The sequence below is a fragment of the Empidonax traillii genome, unplaced genomic scaffold (genome assembly GCF_003031625.1).
Source record: "Empidonax traillii isolate 1590-97213 ecotype Southwest subspecies unplaced genomic scaffold, ASM303162v1 scaffold65:size4453928, whole genome shotgun sequence".
NCBI lineage: Eukaryota > Metazoa > Chordata > Aves > Passeriformes > Tyrannidae > Empidonax > Empidonax traillii.
The window spans coordinates 1496874-1523714 of NW_020955258.1; the positions used below are offsets into that span (position 1 = coordinate 1496874).

Below are 26841 nucleotides of genomic sequence, written 5' to 3' on the forward strand. Positions count from 1 at the left end.
TAGCAACTTTCAAGGCAGTGTGAGTATCTGTGTAGATTCTAGAGAACTTCACACTCTGAGTAACCTTGGGGAAGAAGGATCTTTTCAACTGTATAGAATGGATGTTCCATAATGCCTGGCACTAAATTAAAACCTTTAATTACTGTGAAGTAATTATTGCCTTTGTCTGAAAAATTTGATGCTGGCCTCTGCCTGATATCAGATACCAGACTAATGGAGCAATTATCTGATCTTCTATGGTATTTCGATTTTCCTCCCTAGTATAAATTCTGTGATATTTGATAAAGGTTTTCAAAGTAAAAGAAAATAGTTCCTCGCCTGTGTAAGGATAGGCAAAGATAATCTTTTCTCAAAACAGAGCTTCTTGTTTTCTTTTCTCTACTTTACTCAAACTATTTGCTGGGTTTGGCAGATTGTTATTACATATTGATTTTTCTCTATTAAAATAATTTTTTTTCATTTTTAAATGGAAAACATGTTTTTTAAAAATATAATGGTCTTTTATTTACTTTGGTATGGCACTAGAATTAAATGCAAACCAAAAAGAAAAACAATTCTTAACATTCTTTTTTTTTAAAGTCCTATCTTACAAGAAGGCAATCTTATTACGGGCATTCTGCTCACACTCTCATTATCTAAAACTGAACTTTTGTTTTGTACTCACATTTTTTTAAATTTTGTAAAAAGGGCTTTACCTGAATTAATAATAAAAACATCCTCAATATTTGGGATATTGGCTTAACCCCCTAACTTAAAGGATACTCTAAAAGTTGTTCTTTCTATTTTTCATTCTCTTGCCAGAATTACCTTCTTAAGATTAAAAATTGACAACTTAAATTTTCATTTTAATTGCTTAATCATTTAATTAACAAAAAAAGTTGTGTTATAATTGAAACAAGCTTGGATAGTGACGAAGAAAGAAGTTTGAAATATGTTTTAGAACTAAGAGGGTTTTTAAAAGCACTTTTGAAATATGTGGACCAAGAATTTTCTCCTAAGAATATTATTTTACTTTCTTGTAATTGGGTCCTTATTTTATAAAAGGTTACTTAAAGCATTTCTCAGTGTGACTCTTTTTGCAATATCTTATTAGAAGCAAGTCTTCACCTTGTCTATTTTTTACTCTTCTTTGGAGATCATGCTGCTGTTTTCACAGGCTTATGTTGTCAGAGTTTGTGGGGTTTACACATTTTTTTTTCACTAAAATTCCTCGCTATATTATATTCCTGTATACATGTACTTTGGAGAATACAGAGATTTTTATTATAATAGTACTGAGTAAAATTCTGTGATACGCTGATTCCAGACTGGTTAATCATTCAGGGTGTTTTATTAATTGCTGTTAGAGCTGCTGTTGCTGTTCATTTGCTGGCAGGTCATCCAGAAGGAACAGCTGATGAGACAACTCTAAATGTGTCACTCTGAACAGTACGGCTACAAAATTCATCCAAATCCAGTCTTTTCAGAAAGTTTCTACATTATGGGCTACTAATAATCTTACATTAGATTTCAAATTCATACACTGGCATTGTTGCAATTGTTTTGAATCTCTACACTACCTTAAATCAACATGTTTTTAGGACTTTCTGTTCCAAAAGAAAATGTAAAGACGTTAAATCAGCAGCTGAGAAATTTGAATGCTCAAAGAACATTCTCCTTGCAGAGAACATGTCTTTCATCATAAAATGCCGAATAGTTTACTGTTACATGCACAGCAATTTCTGATTTCAGTTAATGATTGTTCAGTCAGTTCGTCTCTCTGAAATAACTCTGCCTATTTTTTTAGGGAAGTGACACAAAGAAAGGTCAGAAAGTGGGTTTGCAATAGCCTGTAGGTCACTCCTCATGAATTGCAGGATATTCTTTGACCTTTATGTTGTGCATGGAGTTTTTTATAGTTTCAAAAATAACAATTCCTTAGAATTTCTCTATTCTAGTTTGCCATTGTTTCATATTTATTTTCAAAGATAACACTGATTTTAGAGTTGTCTATTGATGTAGTCAGTTTGGCCTTTGAGAATTGCAAAGTTTTGCTGTAGAATTATTCATTACTTGGAAATATACAATAATTCCTGACATGTACGTACTGGAAGATTCAGTGGAAAGTTGTAAAATTACTCCATTTTCCCATGCTGAGGGGAACTCTGCAACCTGAGAGCCTTCAACTCTGAAGGAAACAGAAAGACCAAGAGGTTCTTGTGTAAACCACAATCAGATGCCACAACTGAAATACAATTACACTCAGAACAGAATTAGTCTCATCTGCAGAAGACACTGCACAGTGTCTTCATTAGTGTGTTTTAAACTGTCCTTTGTTTCATTATTATAGATAAGGTACAAAAGGAATGTGGATTTTTTTAATCAGATGCTAATGTGAGAGTCTTGAAGTATTTTAAATAGGTATAGTAGATGACTAATACTCCCTTCTAGCCTACCTCACGTTCTTTCATAGTAGGAACTCCAAGGCATTTTGCATAAGCATTAATTCCCATTAGTAAAGCAGGGAATAATGTCTTTCTGATACAAAGAGATAATTTTCTCTAAGCTTCTTGGAGGGTTATAACTCCTGTTTTTCAAGAATTTTTAAACTCCCAGAAGTTGTATACCTGCTTTGACCCCTCAATATTCTGAATTAAATGTTCATATCCATCTATTTCAATGGAACTTTTTTGATTTTAAATAGAGATTAATTTAAGATGATCCTGAATGTATAATACTTCTGCAGCTTCCTTGTCTGTAGTGTAATTTATAGGAGTTGGGGAGTTCCAAATATATATACTATTATGTTGAGTCACTGCGTGTTCTGCAGTCAATTTAAGGTGGGGTCAAAATGTATTCCCAAGGCAGTTAAGTAAGTGTTATTTTCCTCTGCACTGGCTGTTCTAAATCATGTTAAATTTTTTTAATGTTTCCACAATAAACCACATAAGATATTTTCTTACATCTGAGAGCAAGCAGACTCTCTACTTTGCCTTACTCTGGGAATAATTTAAAGAAAGATTTCTTTATCCTATTCAGGAAAAAAGCAGAAAGTTAAACAAGAGAAGTTCTGTGGTTTTCTTCTCAGGGACAAAACTTAGTTTTAGGCTAGGAATGCTGATAAGCAAAAACATCAGCCTTTGAAAGAGGCCTCTTTCTCTCATAGTTTGAAAATATTGAGTTTTTTATGGAAAAATTTGAAAAGAGAGAAGAAGAACTTTTTGTGTTTCTTCAGCATTTCACACACTATTACTTTCAATCAGAGTTTAGCCTCTCTCTTTTTCTGATCCATCAGTAAACCAGTAGTCTATTCTATGTTGTTAAATTCTCTGTTTCTAATACTGAAGTAATCCAAGTTCAACTTCTGGTTTGCACCCAAGCTACATACAATGAGTGTAATTCCCCTTTGCCTAGTATTTCATCCTGAAATGAAGTAGCTGTTCCTTTCTACACAAGCTCCCCTCTCTTTTCTTGAAAGAAGGGACCCTTAAATATCCTTTACATAAAATGCTAGTTCTAGTCTCTACATTTGTGTAAGTTCAATATTGAAGTTCCTTCTAACTGCTGAATTTGGGTCACGTAATCTTCTCAAAAAAAAAAAAAATTGCAAAGTACGAAGGATTTAAAATTAACCTCCATGTGTCTTGATAGAATTTAAGGATTAGAACTAGAATGGACAAATAAATATTGGAGGGATTAGCTGTTTCTTTGCTTAGGCTGATTTCCTGTGCCTCGTCCTTTGAGCCCACTGCCCATTTATTTATTAGAGATGGTGCTAGTTTTGCTTTCATTGAAGGCAATGGTGGAGATAAGATTGACTTGTATACTGAGCCCTTAACTAGCAAAGTGTTTTTCAGAGCTTCTAATAATTTGCTTTGTCTCCATCACAAGCAGCAGGTTTTATTGGGATTTATCAACTCCCATCGCGCTAGAGGTGGAGGGCTGGGTAGGGTTTAGAAGCAAAACTATGTTCTGTCCCCTGAGAGTGATCACAGATGTAGTGGGTTGACCCTGGCTGGATGTCAGGTACCCACTAAAGCCACTCTCTCACTCCCCTCTGCAACTGGGCAGAGAAGAGAAAAACAACAGCAAAGGATTCATGAGTTGAGATAGGAGCTGGGAGAGGTTACTTACTGGTCACCATTGTGGGCAAAACTGACTCAAAGTGGGGATATTAATTGAATTTATTACAAACAGGATCAGAGTAAAAGAGTGAGAAGTAAACATTGTGATTTTCTCCTTCATGGAGATCTGCTTGTTTTATGCATTGTTATTAATCTTAACAGTCTTCAAGAACTTAGTTGTGAGAATGAGAGACTTAAACACCTCTTGGGTCACTGAGGTGTGTCCAAAGTATGTGGCACCATAATGTCATCCTATTTGTACTGTAGATTGGGTCTTTGATCCAAACACCTATTACATAAAAGACGGAAAACTGAATCTCCAGACTTTACACTTTAAATGGAAAATAAGATCTCTGTTGGTTGTAAGAACAGGTGTAGGCAATTCTGCTGGTGACTTGGATCCTGAGTGGATGGAGGCAGCTAAAATCCTGAATAGGTGTAGCTCAGATTTATCTCTGTGCTTTGGGTTTCTTTGAACTTAGACTCGCTAGGCTTTGGGTAGATTTTGAGACACCTGACTCAATGCAAGATGCATGATATTAAATTCTGGCTTTACTCCTCAGACCCATCTAGTTAACTCTAGTTCCTGGCAATTTGTGTGAGGTGAAAAAGTGCAAGTTGGTTAATCCCTGTATCAGTACTAAAAATATGAAAATACTTTGTGAAATACGTAGTGAAACAGCAATAATTTGCATGGCCTTATTTTTGTTTCTCTAATCTCTGTAGATCTCTCTGAAATTATTTTTCCAAACACTGACATTCCTTCCTATGGGAAGAGAGAGCACTTTGGCTAAAATGGAAAAATACTGTTGTCCAGTTGGCTGTTTAGCTATTCAATTACTATAATCTTAAGCACTCAATGACATATCAAAAGTTTCATTGTCAAGACACCCTCTGAAAATTCCATTGACTTCAAGTGTTATCTGAGTGGCAGGTATCATCTCTTATTTTATTGTCATATGAATATAGAATTTCAATAGCTGTGGTATGAAAGTTATGTAGAAAATAATTCCTACCTATTAGTGGAAAATCAGAAAAAATGCAAGTATAAAAGGAAAAGTGGGGGGGAAGCATATTTCTAATAGCATTTTTTCCAAGTGTCATTCTTTATTAAAAGAATTATATAAAATAAATATATAACACACTAAATTATTGTCTAATATTCATTATTTCACATAATGCAATGCCCTGCTGATTCTGTGTTTTTGCAGGAGTTACATGAAGTGCTGCTGCTTGAACTGGTATATATATACATACATATATACACGTATAGAAATTCATTTAAATGCTTGTGTTTTGACCTGACTAAAGTAATAGATGAAGGGTTTTGCCTTCCGCAGAAATGCTGAATTTCTTTGAGGAGTTATACATGAAATCTTTCAGATCTCTAATATCAGCATAGAAAGAGGATGTGGACCGTCCTAGATGAGCCAAACCTCCTTTGCTCCCGTGGTTTGTTTAAATGTGTGGCTGGAGAATTTTGTCATAGTTGCTGACTGGGGTATATAGTGGGCAGTTAAGCCTTAAGTAAACATTACAGCTTTACCAAAAGGATAGGCATGAATAGCCATTAGTTTCACAGGAAGGGAGGAAATGACCCTTTTCCTGAGTGTCAGGTAGTTAAACTCGTTCTTTCCAGAGTAGATTTTAATCGATGAGGTATTCAAACAGTGAGGACAAAGAAACAGTGAAGAACTGTTTTTCTAAAAAAAGGACCGAAGTGTAAACAGCAGTAAGTAGTTGCTTTCTTGTGTTGACCAGATTAAATTAACCTTAAGAAAACTAAATATAATTTGTTTGACTTAATTTGCAAATTCATGGTTCCTACGACTTAATTGAATTAGTGAACATCGAATTTAGTTTGGGGTGTTCAGTTTAGTCTGGAATGTTCCTTAGTGCTGAGATAATCTGCAGGTACAGATAGGCAACTTGATGAGGTCTCAGCAGTGGGAATAATTATCAGAACTATCAGGCAGTTGTTGGCAATCCAGGTAAATTACAGATGCTTTTGGGTTTTTTATTGCTTTTTACTTTGTGTTTTGGTTAATACTGGTGAAGTGTTTCTGAAGGTTTTTCCCCTTTTTTTTTTTTTCCATACATCCTCTGCCTTAATTTTGTTTTATAGGGTTAATAAGCCCCCAAAGAATCAGAAATGCTTTTAAAACTAGACCCAGTTTATTCACTGCTGGACTACCCAATATCTATTATGTGTATGTAAATGCTCTCCTTTGTCCTTTTTCCATTAGGTATAAAGTAGTATTTCTCTGCTTTGCAAGTTCCACTTGCACTGTACGTTCATGAATGCATGTCCCTCTTCAGTGCTGCTCTGGCATATTGCCATACTTAATGTAGACTCAAAATTCCAAGACTTTGATAACTTACCCTGTTGAAAAAGCACAAATGGCATGGCAGAATAAAATACAGCTTCCAAACAGAAAAAGTGGAAGACTTGAAAGCAAACAAGGTACATTATTTTTTTTAGTTATTTTCTTCCAAGCATCTAACTTTCACAAAAATATCTGAAAAGATCACACTAAAAAATAAATTACGTCAATGGTTAATGGGTTGCAATAAAGTCTGTATTAAAAAAGCCATATAATTTGTGCCTCACATTTTCACTTTTTTTGTATGCATAGAAGGAACTAAAACAAGGAAAGCTTTAGAGTCTAATCTTATGTTCTTCAGAGATTTAAGACTCCCACCGTGGTTAATCAAAAGTATAGGTGACTAAAATAGTGTATTTAGATCTAAACAGAAAACAAGCAGAACAAAATCCTTTCAGATTAAATGCAGTTTTGTCTGTAAAAGTCTGTTCTCTTTTCTTTTTTTCCTCCCAGGTGTGTTACATATGCTGGTTAAATATGCAAATTTGGTATATGCTCATCAGAGCAAAAGTCCCTTTCAATGGAAAAGGAGCAAATGTAGGTAGGACAGATAGGCAGAAAAAATATTTTAAATGCAGTAATCTGCTATTCTTGAAAAAAATCTTCTCATTTCCTATGAAAACTTTCCTCTGCAAAATGTCTTCTAGACCTTTAAGCATTTAGGATTTCAAATTTGGTACAATGGTAAGGAAAGGTGAGGAAATTGGCTATGAGAGGTTTAATTCTCCCTCATGAGGATGAGCTATCATCACCAGTATATGTTAAAGTAGTCACAAACGTGCTTTAGTTTTTGGTGAAGGAAACAGCACCTTAAGGACACTTCCTCACTACCCCAAAATGCTGAATCCATTGCATTCTCCAGAATGCTCCCCTCACTGAGAAGATGAAGAGCATTTGGCAAATATGTGACTCTACTTTTCTTGGGAATTTTTGTTTTGTTTTGTGTGAGGGTTATCCACCCGGTAATTTCCTCTTTTGTTTTACTAAAATAGTACTGAGCAAACCCTTGAATTAACTGCCGCACAGTGACTGCATTTGGCAAAGTAACTACAGACACACAGACTCGCGCCATTACAAGCCAAAAAACCTCTGCAGATCTGCTGTTAAGTGGTGCCTATATTTACCCTATCCCAATATTTACAAAAGGAGAGAACTACTGTTAAAAAAGATTTTATCAATGAAGGTTAACCAATCAGTTACCTAGAGAAAATGAGAAATCTTTAAAATGCAAGAAATAAATAAGTGAGGCCCTTGACTCTTTCCGCGTTCTGTCCTCAGTCAAACCCCTCTGTTCTTCTCCTGTCTTGTCACAGGAATCATGTCCCCCTGTCGTTTTCTCATCCAAGATCTCTGTGCCTCACCATAACATAATCTCCATCCTCCTTTCATAGAATTAGAGGTTTTTGCACAGATGTTCAAGTTATCAATGTTGAAAGTTATATTGGCAGAACAGGAGGAGTTGTCATGGAGGAAAAATGAAGCAGGTTAGTTTTGCTTGAAGGAGGTTTTTTGGTTAGTGTTAAGAGAATCCGTGACCTGTGAACCATAAGAGAGGTGCTTAAAAACTGATAGCCTTGCTAACCAGATGCTGAAATCCCAGTTTAGCTGACTAAGCACTTCACTCTTCTGTGGATTTTGCTTTGTTCATTGGTTGGTTTTTTCTTTCTAATTTTCACTGAAATCAATAGATTCGATATCTGGAAAGTTTGGCATTGACTAGATTCAACAAGTGTTGAACATGCTACATGATTTGCGTCAGGGATAGAGGAGTGCCACTGTTAGATTATTGCTCCCAATAGAAGATTTGATTTTGGTAAGGGTAGACTGACAGATGCTGAGCTGATTTAAAATGGTATGATGAGTGTGGTACCATCAGAGTTGAGTGAATCTATGGTTGTTTGAATCCAGTGGAATAATATTCCCATTTTACTAACTGAACTGAACTACATGGAGATCATGAGGCTTGACCACAAAAATTCAGCAGGCTCTTTACAGAATTGGGAACCAAGCCCAGTCTCCTAAAATCCAGCTCAAATTTCTGACCAGTGTTACACGATCTGACAAAGAGTCACTAATCAGTGTTTTGAGGAGCTCACTTCTGTCTTACACACAGAAGGAAATTAATCTACTAATCCTAAATACAAAATGAAAGTATCATGCCACAGAGTTACAGAATGATGCTTTCAGTGTGAGTTTTTAGGCATCTTTCAGCTCATTCAACATTATTTTCTATAAACCAGACTGCTTACAAAGAAATACTGTTCAACCTCTTCTCTGCATAACAAAAAGCAGCCCACAACTGCAAGGTCTCTTTCCATTCATCAGTCACCACATCTGTTGCTTGCTTGGACACTGACCAAAATGATTCATTCACATGTCTAACATTTATTTTTGGTGAAATGCTGGGATTATACAGAATGGCAGTATTTCAAAAATGGGTCTAGAAAACCAAGGGAAGTTGGAAACAACTTCCTCAGCTGAAAACAAACACGGCGTTATATCATTCTGCAGCTTTATTAGAGGGAAGGCAGTAGCCAAGTGAAGCAGCTAGAATCACACTGAAGTCACTCTGAACTCTGCAGATCATTTCATTCTTCCTTCTGCTACAGAGCTCACGTCCCTGATTTATGGTGCCTTTTGTTTCAAAGAACTAAGAAAGGTAGGTCAATCTCTCCTACACTTTAAAATCTTTTTCTTCCTCCCTTCTAAATAATGTGTCTCTACAGCTACAACAAGACTTGCAGGCAAATGCTGTAAGGTGGTGTAGCGCATAATGACCAAAAGAGCTTCTTGGAAGAAAGACTGTGATACTCATGTATTTCAAAGATTATTTTGAATCACGCCAGCAGCAAGAAAAGATATGAAAGTATGCGTGAATTTAATTTTTAATGACTTCTGAATATGTTTATGCACACTTAAAGGAGTTTTATCCTGTCAGAGAACGGTAAGTGACCTTGACTTAAATCTTTCTCTCCACCCTCTGCCATTTCCCATAGTGTGCTTGTTTTTAGGTTTTTTATTTGGGTAGGGATAGTGTGTCTCCCACAGCTATAGAGATTCCCAGTATTATTAGAAAAAAGTACATCAGTTCTGATCTGAACAGATTCTAGAAGCTGGAAATCATTTCAACTTAAGTGCAGATTAACAAAATACTTGTGAAGAATTACAGTCATGCAGAATTAAATAAGGTTTCTATGATCTCAGCTGGAAAGTGTGTGTGTTGTCCCTAAACGATGTGGATCTAGTTAATTAAGTATATTGGCTTGTTCCCTAGAAGTGACAAGAAGATCTGAAGCCTTGTATACTACCACACAATGAGACAGGGAGATTCCACCTCCTACTAAGACTCAGTGATAACAGTGTCATTGTCACTGTTGCGTTCCTAAGTGTGATCTTGCAAAGCCAAACAATATCACAGACCTGTTTTTCTAGACTTACACAACGTGTATACATTGAATTATGTCTATGTTCATATGTCTGTGAATTAAAACACATCAAAACACTTTTTCTTTTCTAGCTGAATGAAATAGTATTACTGAATAATTTTAAATGTTTATTAATTCATAGCTAAGGAGAAGAGAGTAAGGGATGTCTGGGCAAAGGAATTTGTCAGAGCAGGTTTGTAGTAACTGCTTTCAGGATTAAATTCCTTATGATACCTTACTTTCACTAGCATCATATTATTGTCTTGCTTCAGCTGAATTAGGAAATGCAAATATTTTGATAACCTAATTTACTTTTATGTCACTGCAGCTTCTGCCCAAATTTAAAATATTATCAATCACTTATGCCAGGCAGACAGGATAGAGGTCCTAAGTTTATTTCAGTCCTCTGTATGTGCCATGAGTGACATTAGAGTCCACTTCTATTGCACTTAATATCTCTGAGTGTGGTGCAGTGGAAGTTATTTGAGCCTGGAGAATGAATTTATGGTTTGAATTCTCAAATTGCCTTAGTGGAAAGTGGTCATAAGTCAGGGAAGCTCTGTATAAGGATTCTTAGGCAGGATCTGATCACTGATTTTTACTGCACTGGTGGGGGCAGAAGAAAAGTGTTGATGAAAATAATAAATGTCTATGTACTACACACATTATACATTTTTTAATTTTAAGAATTTCTTTTTCTGCTGACAACCTAATGAGCAGCATCTGAAATGCTTAGATTTGTGTTTATTTCTGATAGATTGATTAAAGAGGAAATTTATATCTGTTTGCTAATAAAGCCAGTTACCTGAAAGAATTTTCTTTTCCTTGTTTCTTAACAGACACTTGAAGTTTTTGATCTGTTATTAAATGTTAATTTTGTATGAATAACTCTACTATTGCAAGCACTAAGCGGCAGCTAGGTTAGCAGGGGATTTTAATCTCTTGAATGGTCTTGTTATTTGCTTATTTATTTATTTTGTCTTATGGAATGTGCCAGCAGTTCAGCTGTCTCTCTTACTGTGGTAGCTGATTATCTGGCTAATTTGTACTCATTATTTCTGATAATGGTTTGATTTGTGTTCATTCAATCTAAAGCTAACAGTTTCACAACACTGCAGGGCTCTGTTGTTGCTGGTTTTGCAAAAGAGAGTTCACTTGAAGGAACAGCTTCTTGTGGCTTGATACCAGAAGAAAGGGATTGCTCTGACTGGGATGGGCAGTGACCAAGACACATTGCTTTTAGAAGGGAAGATGCCCTAATGCAGAGATAAACTCTCCCACACTTGCTACTTTACAGTGTTCTTGAGGCTCCTGAGACTGAAAGAAAAGTTATGTGTCCTCAAAAGAAACATATAGTTCTTCTAGAGGAGCTCAGCTAATTCTGTACTCTTCGTATCTTCATTATGTTCCAGAGCTTGAGAAACTGAAGATAGGAGCAAAAAGCCCTGTATCAACCCCTGGCTGCTTTTTTTCAAGAGAAAATTGCTGCTGGCTTATTGCAACTCTCTTATACCCCTTGGCCCACCATTTTACTGCATTAGAGTTCTTTAGATAAAACTGAACAGACCTGCTGCAGATACAATACTTTTTTATTACTGGTATCAAAGCGAAGCTAATAAGCCCATTGCTACAAGTCAGGTTTGTTTGCAAGAGTTAACTTCAAAGGCCAGCACACTAAGTCTCCACTTCCTGGCAGGGACATTAACTAGCAAAAAGTTTGCAGCATTTTCCTATTTCTTTTCCCTTACTCAGGCTCTTCTGTCCCTTTTTGATACTACTTGAAGGATATATTTCAAGAATCACAAGGCACAAGTATGAAGAACCAGCATCTTTTCCCTGTATCCACCAAAGATACTTCCCTCTTTGTTCTTTCAGCAAGGTCTGAATTCTGCCTCCAGCTCTACCTTTGAATCTACTGCTTGGCTTTGGGCAAGATACTTCTGTTCCCACTCCTACTCTTCTTGTGTCTGTTTATTTTGTTTATTTATAAACAAAGCAGGAATTGTCTCTCATTATGTGCCTATGGTGCCTAGATCCAGTGAGGCTTTGATCTCAAAGGCTGGGACCTTTGGGTACTTTCCCAACATAAAATACTTTTTTCTTTCCGCAAGTGTGAGCTTGAACAGAAGTTTTATTCCCTTCTGAAGCATTTTAGATGACAGAGAGAAAGGGGTGTGTAGTAAGTCCTGTACCATCCATATAATATCACTTTCTACACTCCCACTGATTCTTTCTAGTGATCCTCTTTAATGAGCTCCGCCCCACATCATTTTATTGAGATGTTTTGAAAATATTAAGAACCATTGCCCATTTAAGAAGCCCAAGTAGTGTTAACTGAGGGGTTATGCTATATCTGGCAGAGTCAAGTGAGAAGTGATTTGCAAAGCTGATATGGGAAACCTGTAAAACCAGTATTTCCAAGGTCCTAATTTGATACCTTAATCATAGGTGCCATCTATTCCTATCAGTGCTAGGGAATGTTGCCAATGTCATATTAAGGAGACGGATAAGTATCCAGTCCTCCTGTTATTAACATTATGAATTTTTCAGTTTTGCAGGAATACAGGCAGTACTTATTTTAGACTTGATCTTAAAGTGAATAAAATAGTTAGGTTTGTATGAGTAGGAATATTAGAATAACACTGATACAGAAGTAGACACCCTTAATCTACTGTACACAGTGATCTCGGATATTAATGGTGAGGACGTAATAAAGTGTGCTATCCAAAACATTCCAACTGATAAGATATGTACTAGCAATGTTTTGGAATTGGATGTTCTGATTTATCCATGCAAGAGTAGGTGTCAACAGTAATATAATCACAGCAATATTACATTCATGCGAGAGGAAACTGCTGATGTGTATTAATGAGGAGTAGAATAAACCTAGGAGAAGAGAGCTCGATTTGGAGGACAGTACATAACCAAGCATATTGTTATAAATGACAGGGAAATTTAATATTTCTGAAATAGAATAGGATATTAAAAGGCATATTAGAGGCCTGAGTTGTGGTGCTAATTTTCTCTAGGGTTAGTTCTAACTCTTCTTGTTGAAAGGACTGTAAGTGTAGTAAACTGTAAGCTATTTTTTTTTTTTTTTGTTATTTGATAGATATTTTGTATCTTGCTGGAGAGATTTATTTTATTTTTTTTGTAATGACCTGTAATGACCAATACCTTTAGGATGGCTGTTGCCTAACATATGTTTAATTGTTCTTTATCAGTCTGGTGAGACAACAGTTGATAATCTGAAAGAAATATCTGCATACTCTTTATTCTCTACTCTTGCTTTGACACTTTCTGTTAGGAGGGAGCTGTGGTAAAGTGTGTGTTTACTGAAGGAGTTCGACCGTACAAAAAACATGCTCAGAGCTGCATGATCTTGTAATGGCACATAAATGCTAGTCAAAATCATCTTTCATCACAAATATATGAGACAGTTGCAAAATAAAATTTCTAAGTAATTTTTGCATGAAAACCTTTAAAAACCACAATTAATTGGAAATGCAAGCATTTATTACCTCATCAATACAGTCACTGTGAAGCTGAGGCACTTACAGTTTTTTTTTTTAATTGGATATCTCTATTAGTCTAGGTATGTACTTATTATGGTGGCTTATAGCCAAAGAAAATACTGCTGGCATTTGTAGAGGAATAGAAAACACATAACATCTCCCTGGAACAATACTTCATTAGTGAGCATATCTTACATGCTGAGGACACAACCAGTGTGATACATGGTGTACCTGCTGGGCTCTGAGAGGTGTGCTTAACAGCTCTGAGGTATGTCCTGGGTCTACAGAGACAGATTAGTGTATGTGACCAGCAAACAGTGGAAATCCAGCTTCATTTTCTCTTCAGTGCAGAGGAAACAGATCAGAACCTGTGAAGGCTGCCCAGGTAAGTGCTGTCTCCCTCCAACACAATGGGCACGATGGCACAGGGGAGAGCCTGCAAAGAGCCTCCCTTCTGGAAAGGGAAGGTCTCCCAGAGGTGAAGCTGTGGTTTCTTCACTTCATCGTGAGTGAAGGGACAGTGTTAAGTTTAAGAAAGGAGAATAGGACTGTGGTTAAACCACTGGGCAAGGGCTCCAGGTTTAGCACTTGGTTTGATCAGAGATTTCCTGTAGGTCACTCTCAGCACTCTTGTCTGTAAACCAGACTGATGATACTTCTCACTTGAACCTAGTTTTCAAGGGCTATGAATACTGAGGGGTTGTGACTGGTTATGTAAATACTTTGGCAGTGCTGACACATACAATATAAGATGATATTTTAAATCCCAAGTGGCATTGTTTACCTAAACGTCTATTTTTAACTACTTGTAAGAACATGAAATATTTTTTTTCTGCAAAAATGGGACTACTTTAAGTGTTCACAGATATCACCAGTCATTTCCTTGACTCTAATCTACTATGTTTGGGGTCAAATGATAGAGTTGCAGTGGCTACAGCAACTCCTTACATTCAAAAGGAATATTAAAAAATATATTTTTACTTTTAGCGGTGTTAACAGAAAGGAATAAGAGCAGGAACAGGCACTAACTATGTAGTTATCAGGTGCCCTCCCCTTCCCCAGTGCGTATCCTGAGGACACCTGGGTTTCTTTGTCATCTTTGGGAATAGAAGACCTGGTGCCTGGGGTCAGCATGAAAATAAATCACTTTTGATGGTATACAGTTCCTGGTTGCAGACATTTATCTGTTACCTGACATGGAAATGGTAAACTGCTTAACTGCAGCAATTGTCTGGATGATTTGTTATATTCAGGTCAGACCAACTGTAGATACTTTTCCTATTCCATCAGCCATATTTAGTTATGAAGTTGGATTTTCCACTTGTTGGTTAACATTTCTGTGTCTGAAAAACTGCTGGCCTGAAATCACAGCTTTACCAATATTAACCAAGTCTATGCTATAGGGGTTTGTTAATCTCGTTGTAACACTCGCTTTGCTTAAAATGTTATCAGACTATTATTGTCTGGTCAAATGACTCAAATACCACAGATGAAGGGGTGTATTATGACTAACAGTATCATGTTTGGTCTTGCTCAAAAAAAGTTTGTTTTGGCCTAAGTTTTAGGAGATGTCTAGCTAGTATATTGCATGCACATTTCCGTCACTGCTTCACTGAGAGACATAGTGGAGAATGATGGTTATTTGTAATTTTTTCTTGTCTGCTAGAACAAATACATCTATATTGCAGTTTGAAATGGTTTCCAGTCACTTGTCATACCTGTTGCAACCCCTTCTAGTTGTTGAATTCATGATGGCTTCTGAAGTCATTAGGTTACTATATGTCTAATGACCAATAAAATAATAGTCAAAAGACAGTTGATTGTGTCTCTTTCACATGTCTGTGAAAGAGAAAACATACACACAAGCCTTGATTCTGCCTTTTGTGTAGTACCTTAAAATGCTTGTGGCCTGATAGCTTTGTCTGCAGGGTCAACTTTAGGCTTAAACTGATTTATATAGTATGGGTGTGTCAGGCACTTACTGCTGTAAGAATGTTTCTACGTAAAGGCGAGTGGTTGTTTTGGCTTTGTTCTTTTAGGGAGAAATATGAGCGTATGACAGTTTGTAATCTCATCAGTCTTCCTTATGCATTTCAGAGTCTTTCTTATGTCTTTGTAATATATATATAAATATAAAAATATAACAATATAAAATATAAATACATAAAAATACATATGTACCTCTAATGACTTTGCTTAGCCTTCTGAGTTTTAAAATTTATACTTTAACTACCCTGTGAATTTCATGTTTTGTTTTTTAAGCTAGATAAATTCAAAGTTTGTTACTTCAGAAGTTCTCAGAAAAATTTTTGAGGGGATCTCAAGTGGATTCAATGCCCAGACAAAATTGCTAATGCACTGTATGACAAGGAGGCTTTTTTTTGTGAAACTAGTTGTTTTCCAACATTTGATGCAAATTTCCAACATTGCAAATGACAGAAGTTAAAGTAACTCAAACAAGCTTTCCCTTAGCCATGAATAATACACATGGAGTGTGATATGCTCAAAATTATTCATAAAGACATTAAAAGGAGAATTGGGGTAATATATTCCCTCTATGAACTGAACTGTTGAGACAGCCAACTCTGCAAACCACGACTTTGCTAGTAAGTCAGAACTCACTACTGTGACCTCTGAAACCAATCTAGCTGGCCAGGGGCTCGGAACACTGTTTATCACGCTGAACAAATAGATTTGGGGACTACCACTCAAATATTTGTGTTAACTTTTAACTGACATAGGCAATGAATAAACTCTTACCTTGGACCTTTCCGTAAAATTCAAGGGGAATGAAGGCCAAATGTGAGAGGAGAGGCTGTGTTATACCAAACATGTGCTATAAACTGCCAGTTTAATTCAGTTGGGTCATAACTTTTGTGGTGCCCAGGGAACTTTGAACTTCCATGAAGACTTTGCATCAAGTGAAGTGGGTGAAAATTGCAACTTTTTTGTTTGTTTTCTTCTATTTTAGACTGAAAATCCAATGTAATTTTATTCCAAAGCCCTTCCACTGACCTCAGGGCTAAGGTGTGGAGAGGTCAAACAATTTCCCCTGGTCAAACAGGATGCATATGGCATAGCCATGAATAGATTCCAAAGTACTGGTCCCATGTCATAACAGCCATTCTTAGTGTAACGAAAGCTATTCTATTTTAGACAGATGCAATAATTTGTCCAAGTTGTCATTATGGCTTAACTACACAGAAGCAGAGAAAACAAACTCTAGGTACTTTAAGTAAAAAATGATGAATATGTCAACTCAGATCCAAGTCTGTAATTCGTTGCTGAAATTCAGAGCAAGACATTTTGTGCAACACGAAGTGAAGTCTCCTTCCAGCGGTTCTGTGGCTTTGTACTTTAGAAATTTTTCCTAATGATTTGTGTTTCTTGCTAATTCTGCTTTCTGTCCCAGGATGTAGAAGCACCAAGTGCTAGCCTGTGATATTCCTATGAAGTCGTTTAGTAATTAGCTTCTGTTTTACAGAAGGGGACAGGAAATGAAACCTCCTGGTCAACCAGTTTCATAATTAAGCAACTGAATCAAGGAGTCTCAGTTTTCAAAGCAGCTTATGACCTCAGCAAACAGGAACAGACTCGTCAAACCACTGCTGAGCATATACTTTACACAGGGTGTTTAGTATTTTAAAAAAGGACAGGATGAAGTCTAAACTTAGTTATATTAATCCATAGGGAATAGAACACTGTTCTGTAACCTGTGGCTGCTCCCAAGTCTTATTGGCAGACCTCTAACCACACTTTCCTGTTTATTAAAAAACCTTTTCCGTGCACTGGCTCCCCAGACCAGCAGAGACTGAGCCAGTGAACTGCACCAAACCTCCCTTAACCTTTCTAACAGTTGCCTGAAAGCCAAGCAGAAACTGCTGTCTAAAAGTATTATGTTCTCTATTGAGTCTCAATTTGCAGACAGGTTCATGAGAATTTTTTCCAAATTGGAAATTAGGCCATTTGTTGAAGATCATACAGGAAATCAGCGTCAGTATGAGGAATGCAATTAGATTTCTTCACTTTCAAGACCTAGACTTGAACTGCAAGACAGCTCTGACTCTGAAAATGTATTAATTTCAGAGTCATGTATTTGAGGTAGTGTATTTTAAGATCACAAAGAAACATCCTTGCTGAATGATGGTTAACAGAAAAGAAGTCTGGGTCCTTACTGGTGTAAACCAGAATAGTTCCCTGACAGTCACCTACTGCTTATCTTTCTCAGAACAGGGTTTACCACTCTGAGTTCTGTTATAGAAGCGCTTCATACATGTCAGTGCCAGAGGTAAAAGTTCCTGGACTCTGCAAATGTAATTGGCAGTCTTTGCTGAACCCCAACCACAGAGTTTAGTTTCAGCATCTGTGCACTGGGAGCAGTGGTAAACAACGTTTGTCCTGCTTTCTTACTCTCACTGCAAAAGTCATTGCATAGGAAGACTAGAGATTAGAAAAAATATAAGCTTGGAAAAATAATTGCATCCTGAAGGTGTGCTCTTTCAGTGGAGTTTTAAACTACTGGAGGCTTGGTAAATATTTGGCATTTATTTATGTATGTTTTCTTTCTCCTCCTATACATCATCTTTGAAATACTAAACATAAAATTAACATTGTTGTATGTATGTTTTCTTTCTCCTCCTATACATCATCTTTGAAATACTAAACATAAAATTAACATTGTTGCGTGATAGACAAATGTTTGTCATTGTCGTTATGGTTTTTTTAGCAACATTAGGAAAAAAGAAGTCTATGAGGGAATGTTTGAATTCTAGTATTATTATGTTGTGCTAACTCTTAAAAGCAAAATTTATTAGTGACTGAAATAGAGAATATTACTGATCAAGAGTTTAAAGTTGGAACTTTTTATTATTGTTCAATTGCATAAATGCAATTTGCAGATTTTGCAGATTTGAAGGTATAGTTCTTTATATAGGCAAAGCCAGTTAAAAATCCAGTTATTAACCTGACTGTCCTCTGAAACTGTCCAAATATAATGTTGTTCCAGATGTTAGCAGTGCTGTTCCATGTTTATACTATTCTCTCAGCAGCTGTTAAGCTGTTAGAAAAAATTACTCAGATGGGTGGTAGTGGTATTTAATGCAGAATCCACCCTCAGAAGGGTGGATTACATAATGTAGGGGTAATTACATAAACATAGCCCAAAAAGTATCATTTTATCAGGACAGCAAACCAAAGAACATTCCTGCAGCCTGATGTAAATTAAAAAGAGCAAATGCTATCATAGCCTCTTGACAGAATAGGCTGTATTGACTCTTACTACATATTTTTTTAATCAAGAGATATAAAATTACACAACCTTTTTTTTTTTTCTTCCTTGTCCATCCATCTACAAATGAGAAATCTAATCCTGCTAATGCGTGTGCACATGCGTAGCTTCACTTGTGTGAGTAATCCTTTCAAAGTGGGAGAACTACTTTTTTGGACGAAAGGTATGTACGTGAATGCAAGCTTGCAGATGTGATACTGCAAGCAGTGTGCTCAGAAGACCCCTCTCCTGATGTCCTTAGCATGCTGTAATGAATGGAATTACAGGAATGCAGGGCTGAGTTCCAAAAACGCGGGCTAAATTTCGGTTTCGGGGTGGAGATAACACTCAGAAGTGCAGCGGTAAGATCATTCATAGTACAGCTGATGGACCGGTTGCATCCTGCTCTCAGGGACGGGTTTGCAGTGCAGCTGAGTCCAGCCAGACAATATAGCTCTAAGTGACAACAGAATTTGGCAGAATAATTGTTTTGACCATTGCCGATACTTTTGTCAGACTGTGGCCACCTGTGGTGTGCTGCAGCTTTGTCACTTAAATTCTGACTGCTTTTTTTTTTTTCCTTTTTTCTTTTTTTCCCCTAACCTCTGTTTGCTGTCTGTTTTCCCCTTAATATAGTTTTGTTTCCAGAGTTTTTCTTTTGGTTTATGTTCTACTTTCCCCTCCCCCGCTGCCTGTTCTCCCTCCCACAGAAGAAAATTCCTATGTGAAAAATCATGTTGTACTCGTAAGTTCCAGACGCTTTTGCAACAGAAGAAAACAGAGAAAATTTTGAATTTTCTGTTTAAAAAAAAAAGAAAAAAGGACACACACACATTTTCATCCATAGCTTTTACAGTGTCTGTTGTATTCATGGGAAGCTTTATTTTCTTTCATCTATACATGTTTCTCAGCTCACTGGTGGAGGAATGCTATAGCTGTATGTATTATCCCTGAAATATGTTCTGTATGTTTCTTTCTCTACATCTTTTGCTGCATTAAGGAAATCTAATGTGTTGAATATGCCTGAAAATCATGATGAATAAACCCGTGAACTTTTAGTTGCTGGAGAAATCACTGTCATTTCGTTAATTATAATTTGAGGTGGGGATGGTGGGTGTAATTTTATAATGCCTTCCTGGTGTTTTAAGTGAACATTTTTGCCTACATAGATGTCTGATGCTCCTCTGATTTTAGACAGATAAAATCCATAAATTTGCTTCATGTAGGAACAGAGCATTAAAGTATGAAACCTGACCAGAAAAGAATAGGAAAATCATTCTTTTGCAATCATTCAGTAAAATTTTGCATCTGGTCGCCTAGAAATTTACCAGTGATACTGTGCTCAGCGCTGTCTCTCAAGAAGTCAATATAAGGAAAACAGTTCCTGAGGATTTCAAGTGTTGTTTTGATTTGAACACTCCTTAAAATGCCTGTGACCAGAATTCTTCACGAGCTTTGTGCTAGCAACTGACAGTTAAAAAGTGATAGATTTATAAGTCAGTGTTTGGGTTTTTTTTTGATGAGCAAGAACTTAAAAGAATTGCATTTTACCATTTACAGCACAGTAAAACATTTCTCCTTTGACCATTTCATTTCTCTTCTTCCCCAGAAAGCAACTCTGCAGTATGACATTTGAAGATTTTGAGAATTATTCTTATTTCTACGACCTGTCTGAGGAAGATGAGTCACCCCAATCCTCCCTCAGCATTGCCCATATTATTTCGCTTTTCTTTTACAGTGTGGCATTTCTGCTGGGAGTGCCAGGTAATGCCATTGTCATCTGGTTTATGGGCTTTAAATGGGATAAATCTGTTTCTACCCTCTGGTTCCTCAATCTGGCCATTGCAGATTTCATTTTTGTTCTCTTCCTGCCCCTTTATATTACATATGTGGCAATGGGCTTCCACTGGCCTTTTGGGAAGTGGCTCTGCAAAATGAACTCATTCATTGCACTACTTAATATGTTTGCCAGTGTTTTCTTCCTGACGTTCATCAGCCTTGACCGCTACATCCGCCTTGTCCACCCAGTCTTTTCCTACAAGTATCGGACTGTGAGGAACACCCTTGTTCTCAGTGGGGTCATTTGGATGTCAGCTGCAATTATTGGTGGCCCTGCCTTATACTTTAGAGACACAGCTACAGTTCTCAACAATGTCACCATTTGCTACAACAACTTCCACGTGCAAGACAGAGAACTTATTTTGCTGACACATCACATTCTCATTTGGGTGAGGCTTGTGTTTGGTTACCTCTTCCCTTTAGTGACCATGGTCATTTGCTACTCATTGCTGATTGTCAAAGTGAAGAGGAGAACTGTATTGACTTCCAGCAGGCTTTTTTGGACCATCATTGCTGTAGTTGTGGCTTTTTTTGTTTGCTGGACACCATATCATATATTCAGCATTGTGGAGCTGTCTGCTCACCATGATGAAAACTTGCATGACTTACTACAGGATGGCATCCCCCTCTCCACTGGCCTTGGTTTCATCAACAGTTGCCTCAATCCAATCCTCTATGTTCTGATAAGCAAAAAGTTCCAGGCCCAGGTCAAGACGACAGTCTCTGAGGTGCTAAAACTGGCTCTGTGGGAGGTGAGCCGCTCGGGAACTGTCAGCGAGCAGCTGTGGAGCTCGGACAACAGCCACGCACCTGTGCACTGTTGTGAAACTGCCCAGTGACTGTTCTCATCACCATCCCTCTCCAGAAGAGCTGACAGGAGATTTGGAGGTGTTCTTGACTCCACATCTGACAGTCAGATGTGCATCTTTGAATATACAGTTTTCTATAAACAGCTGGCTTAACCGCACTTGCTGCTTTAATTGAAAGGTTTTTAACGGACACATCATTTGGGTGTGGTGTCCTTGCAATGCACATACAACCTGATCTGAAAGTTGTCAGCATAAGTGGAATTACTCCAACTGGTTTTTTTTAATCCCACTGTTTTGCTATGGTTCCATACCTCATTGATATCAAAAGAGCACATAATAAAAATATTCCTCCTTGCCGTCACTGATACCTCTCTTGTTTGAGGCATTCTCATCCAAGTGGTTGTAGCCGTACATCGGGGGGCCATGAGTCCTGATTGTCTAGTGCTGCCTCAAGTAGGAATCACCTAGCTACATCCCAGCTAAGTGAAGCTATCCCAGCTAAGAGAAGTGGCTCCACTCTGCAGCTGGAGAAGAATCCAAAAGCAGAGAACACTGAATTGCTGCCTTCTCTTGTCAAGAAAGAAAAATACAGAAATAAAATCTGTCTTCTCCTATGCTCTTTATCTTCTACCCAAAATTAAGACAGGAGACCCTGTGATTTCTGATCACTTATTCTTGTGCTTTTAGCACTAGCTGGGTGCAAAATACTGAGCAGATGTTTTGTATAGGTATTAGGTTAATTTGAAATGTGCAAAGAATTAGTGGGAATATTTCTTGCAGAAGCTGATATTAAAGGTCCTGTGCCATACTTCTTTTATGTTTTAGTTTTTAGGCTTATAGGGGTTTACAACTTTTAGGTTTACTGAGGTTGTTCTTTACTGCTCTGTCAAGCAAAGGTAAAGAAATTATATAACATTTTGTTTGCCTTAATGTCAAGCTTCAAAAAATGGGTGGAGTGAACTTAACAATATTCTGTTACAAGTCTGTAGACAAATTTGGACTTCGTTGCCGAATGAGAGGCAAGACAGTTCATCCAGGAAATGAAGTCCACTCCCATAAGAAAGATGAAGTAGTCCCAGTTATGCTGTATTCTGTTCCAACTTGTTGCTTGCTGCAGAATCACATGCACCAATGCAAATATATATACGTACAGATACACTATGTGGAGTGAACAAATATCTCATGCAATACCACTTAATTAAAAAGTTGAATGTGGGATGAAACTCCACTAAAAGTAAAAGCATAGAGCCTTGGGTAAATTTGAACTGGTTTTAACTTGCTGTTGGCTTAGGTATATAGAATAAAATTGCCTTTCAGATAATCTACCTAGTTTCTACAGCCTGCCAGCACACATTAGTACCATTTATACTGTAATTGAGGCCTTATATGTAAATAGATTTGCATTTGTATGAAATATATATATGTATGCATGACCACACCTAGTACTGGTAGCTGTATGAATAGAAACAGTCTGAATGTGGTCTTTAACTATTTCTTTGGGCTCTGGTTTCAGAGCCTGGGAGAGTCAGGCAGGATCAGTGGAATTTCAGTGTATTTCACTTTGGGCTGGAAAGCTGGTAAGCAGCACTCTTCCTTTGAGTCATTTGCTGCCTGGTACATAGTTACTCATCATAATATTTTGGCACTGTGCTGCTGAATATGCCTAAATGAAACATCTTGGAATTTTTCTTCACATGTTCCCTGACATCTTTCTAGGAATGATGTACTTCCTGACTGTAGTCCAAGTGAAGCAATAAAATTTTGTTGTTTCCAAAGAGTGTGTTCATTTGCTTTTCTTAGCAGCCCTACGCAGTAACTGTCCCTTCTTATAACAGCTCCTTCCCATAGATTTTGGAAGATGAAGCGAGCCCTGACCCTTCCTACTACGGGAATTAAGGTTTCTTATTGCATGTCAGCTATATGTGCATGCATATTCCTGTATATACTACAGAGGCTGATTTTCAAGGAGAATATATATATGCTGTCTTGCATAGATGATCAGAAAGCGTACCTTGAAGCAGATAAGAGAGAGAATAGAACTGAAGAAGGCCAAAATCAGCCTTGATCTATGGAGTTAAGTGGATTAACAATTTTGCAATGTATCTACTACCATTCACACCAAGATCAGTTGCAGAATTATCTCCAAATCATTTCTTCAAGAGGAATGGAAGATACCCAAACAAAACAGATAATGTTTTAAGTTTCTGTTTCAAAAGTGTCTCCAAAAAAAGACCAACAATTCTCTGCTTCTTGGACTGAAGGATGCAGTTCAACCCACCACAACAGAAAAAAGAAGCCAGAAAAGGGGATCTATCTGATCGTGGTAAGAGATACTGTAGAAAGAGCTACTGACATATTTTATAATAGACAGGTTCTGGTTAGTTTTATCTCCTTCCTGGACATTTTGTGCTTCAGAAGGTTTTTATGTGGGTTAGTTTTTGTTCAAACTGTTTTCCCAGTATTACCACGTATCACATATTTAAGGTTTGAAAATTTCTACTGATCTTTCTGTTACAGGGTACACTTGGGATACTTGCCTTTTTTAAGATGCTGATTTTTCACGGGCACAATGGCACAGTAATACACCAGCACATATCCAAACACTGCACAACCCCCCACACGTGGATTGTGTGGAATTCTCTTGTCCACGTGCCAATCTATTTTCTCACTGGGGAGACTGCTCTCTAGGGTTTGTTTTTGTTTTTTTTTTTTTGTTTTGATCCTGTGCAGCAACTTTCCTTCTAATGTCAGGGGAAAAAAATCAACAAACTCAAGACACAAAAGAAATCCCAAAAACTGAAGAGTTTGTATGTGCATGTTTAGCAAAAATGTAGTGCACACACACACAAATAGAGTCTAGCTGGTCCCATGGATGGCTCATGGTGCTGTATTTTAGCAATATTATTGTCTACAAATTAAACCTTTACATCCAGTTAGAGCTTTAATTTCAAGGCCAAGGAAGTTTAAAGGTAAGCAGCACATTGAAGGGAAAGTCAGAAACAGTGATGGCCAAGGATAATAGAAATTGTATTTTTGTGGCAGAATTTTTGTTTTTCTGATGAGGCATTTGCTAATTTCTTGCTTTTAATAGCAGCCATGGCAGAATTACTAAAACTAAGCTACATGATTTAGCAGAAGCAACAGCTAGAGAACTGCCATGCAAGTGGTACTGTGCATTAGTTACACACAGGATGAAATTAGCCTTTTAGGACTTTATGGAAGATGGTGAGAGAGCCTGTAATTATACTTATTTCAAATCTTTAACCATGCTTTAAACCTCTAATAGGCAGTTATTTTTTTCTGAGACAAATTATAAACAAAGCTCTTACATTATCTGAAGCTGGTAGACCTTTAAACAAGGAGAAACAGGACCTGCTGTGCCAGATAACCACACAAATTTTCTCTGAAGAACAAAAGGAGTTATCTAAGATGCTGCTGTCTGGCATTGGCACTGAGCAGCTTTATCTCACAGACTAACATGTCACAGAAAAGGTGTCCATTTCATGGTCACAATAAATCCTGTCAGTCCAACAGAAGGCATAGAACTTGAATTTGTCTAGAAGCTTCACAATTACGACAGCTTTTACATTCATGTCATTCCTATGGAAATTTTTTGGAAAACAATTTATTTCTGATACGTTCTTCAATCATTAAAAAAAAAGTATCAATGTAGAAACCAATCTAGACCCAAGTAAGCAGCTCAAACTGGAGTTAATTTTGCTACTTTATATATACATTATTTATTTGCATTTTATTTCAACTGATTTTTTTTTCAGTTGTTTTTAGCTAGGAGCATGCGTTGAGTTTCTTATATAAGTAAAGCAGACACTGCATTGGCTGCAACTCACGGGCAGTGTTCCAGTGGATCACTGCCGACACTGCCCGGCTGGGTCAGACACGGCTGCCACCAAGCTCGCAGCGCCTCCCAGAGGCACAGTTTATGATCAACAGTAGTTGCTGTACCAAGAACCCCTGGGAAAGAAGCAAAATTTCACATAATTTCATTGCAAATGTTTTCAAGCCTGAGCAAAAAAAAAAAAAAATGGTTTCAAGTCACACAACACATGAGAAGCTACCAGGATAGTATCAAGTCCCATTTCTAGCACACTGCAGTTGATTCACATTTACCTTCATCTTGCTCTCACCAAAGCACTGTTTTAGCCTTCAACAAAAGCCATGGGATGTTTGGTTAGTCACCACCCTTTAATTAAACAAAAGGATCTTACACTACTGTTATCTGCACTTTGTCTGAGCTCTGTTCTTTTCCTTGAAAGTCATCCCTCCTTCCAGAGGAATCACAGACATTTCCAAAGATGCAATTTCCTCTGCAAGTGGAGCAAAGTATACTCAGGCATTTTAAAGCCATGTTAATGTTAACTCTGAATTGATGGTAAATGTAAATTTTTTATTTTCTCTGCTCATGCTCTTGGGTACTACAATGGTGTACCTGAGCAACCTTGAAATTCAGTTTCAGCTTCTACTTTACCCATTAACAAAGTCTTACATTTGTGAGTTGGATTACTCTGTAATTTTGAATTAAGCACAGGCACAGCCCGTTTTTTGCAACAACATTTATTCTAGATACATCAACACTTAAATCTTATTGAAAGCAGCTACATCCATTGATTGTACATAATCTTCAAAAGCTGTTATTCTCTCTTCCAGCATATCTGTTCCAACTTTATCATCTTCAACAACACACTGGATCTGAAGCTTTTTGATACCATAGCCGACAGGTACTAGCTTGGCTGTAAAATAAAAAAAGGTATTTAGTACTCCTCAATTGGTGGAATCTCTTAAAAACACAGATCTAAGACTGAACTGACCAAAGTAGTTTGCAGGAATACATAAAACCATCATTTGTTCCACATTATGGACTATCTAATTAACAACCCAGGACTCACTACAAGTGATTGAAAAAGGTTGACCCCCTCTGTTGACCCCCACCTCCTCTCCAAACCAGTGATGTAGGTGTATGGGTGTTTGTTTGCTGCAACAGGAATTGTACAGGGCCATGCAGGATAATAGTCTTAAGTTTATAGCTTTTAAATCTGTATTTGATTCTTAACTGGGCCACTGCACTAATCACCTTTTCTATGTCAAGATACTGAAGTACTGTGGTGTTGCAGTTCCCACCCTGTTCTAGCTACATTTTCAGAGATCAGCAGTAACCACAAGTCTAACTACTCATACAATGTATCCTAAGGGACCACACTCTCTCCCTGCTGGAGAATCTTCTCATACTTACAAGATCCCCAGACCAGGCCATCTGCTTGAATGCTTCGAACACACTCCTCTAGTTTGGCCATATCTGTCTCATCATCCCAAGGTTTCACATCAAGCAAGATTGATGATTTGGCAACAACAGCTGGTTCTGGGGAAAAAAAATCACCTTTAATAAGTTTTCAAACACTAATGAATATACTTGCAAACTAGTTTTATTATGTGAGCAACTTTTCCAATTCCATGAACAAGAACTTCCTCACATTGCTGTGACAGG

At 37.3% G+C, this 26841-nt stretch overlaps 3 protein-coding genes across 6 annotated transcripts in view; 1 reads left to right on the forward strand and 2 right to left on the reverse strand.

Moving 5' to 3' along the window:
- Positions 1–9106, reverse strand: part of ZDBF2 (zinc finger DBF-type containing 2) — a 23924-nt gene extending 14818 nt beyond the window's left edge. Inside the window, exon 1 of the mRNA XM_027880170.1 lies at positions 9095–9106. The gene's annotated coding sequence lies outside the window, so the exon portion shown is untranslated. The remainder of the gene's footprint in view (positions 1–9094) is intronic.
- Positions 6229–23118, forward strand: GPR1 (G protein-coupled receptor 1). 4 transcript variants are annotated; one of them, XM_027880174.1, is made up of 4 exons: positions 6229–6313; positions 6941–7028; positions 8999–9146; positions 20303–23118. In XM_027880174.1, exon 4 carries the CDS (start codon positions 20319–20321, stop codon positions 21369–21371), a length of 1053 nt encoding a protein of 350 aa, XP_027735975.1. In that variant the 5' UTR covers positions 6229–6313; positions 6941–7028; positions 8999–9146; positions 20303–20318; the 3' UTR covers positions 21372–23118. The 4 variants fall into 4 exon arrangements, with proteins under 4 accessions (XP_027735975.1, XP_027735976.1, XP_027735977.1 ...); XM_027880175.1 differs by having other exon boundaries at positions 6941–7024; XM_027880176.1 differs by lacking the exon at positions 6941–7028 and having other exon boundaries at positions 6230–6313.
- A 2779-nt stretch (positions 23119–25897) lies between these two features.
- The window catches only part of EEF1B2 (eukaryotic translation elongation factor 1 beta 2), a 4517-nt gene continuing 3573 nt past the window's right edge, over positions 25898–26841 (reverse strand). Inside the window, exons 5-6 of the mRNA XM_027880179.1 lie at positions 26590–26715; positions 25898–26089 (exon numbers count right to left, since the gene is read on the reverse strand). Coding sequence (XP_027735980.1) covers positions 25935–26089; positions 26590–26715 — 281 coding nt within the window. The 3' untranslated portion in view covers positions 25898–25934. The remainder of the gene's footprint in view (positions 26090–26589; positions 26716–26841) is intronic.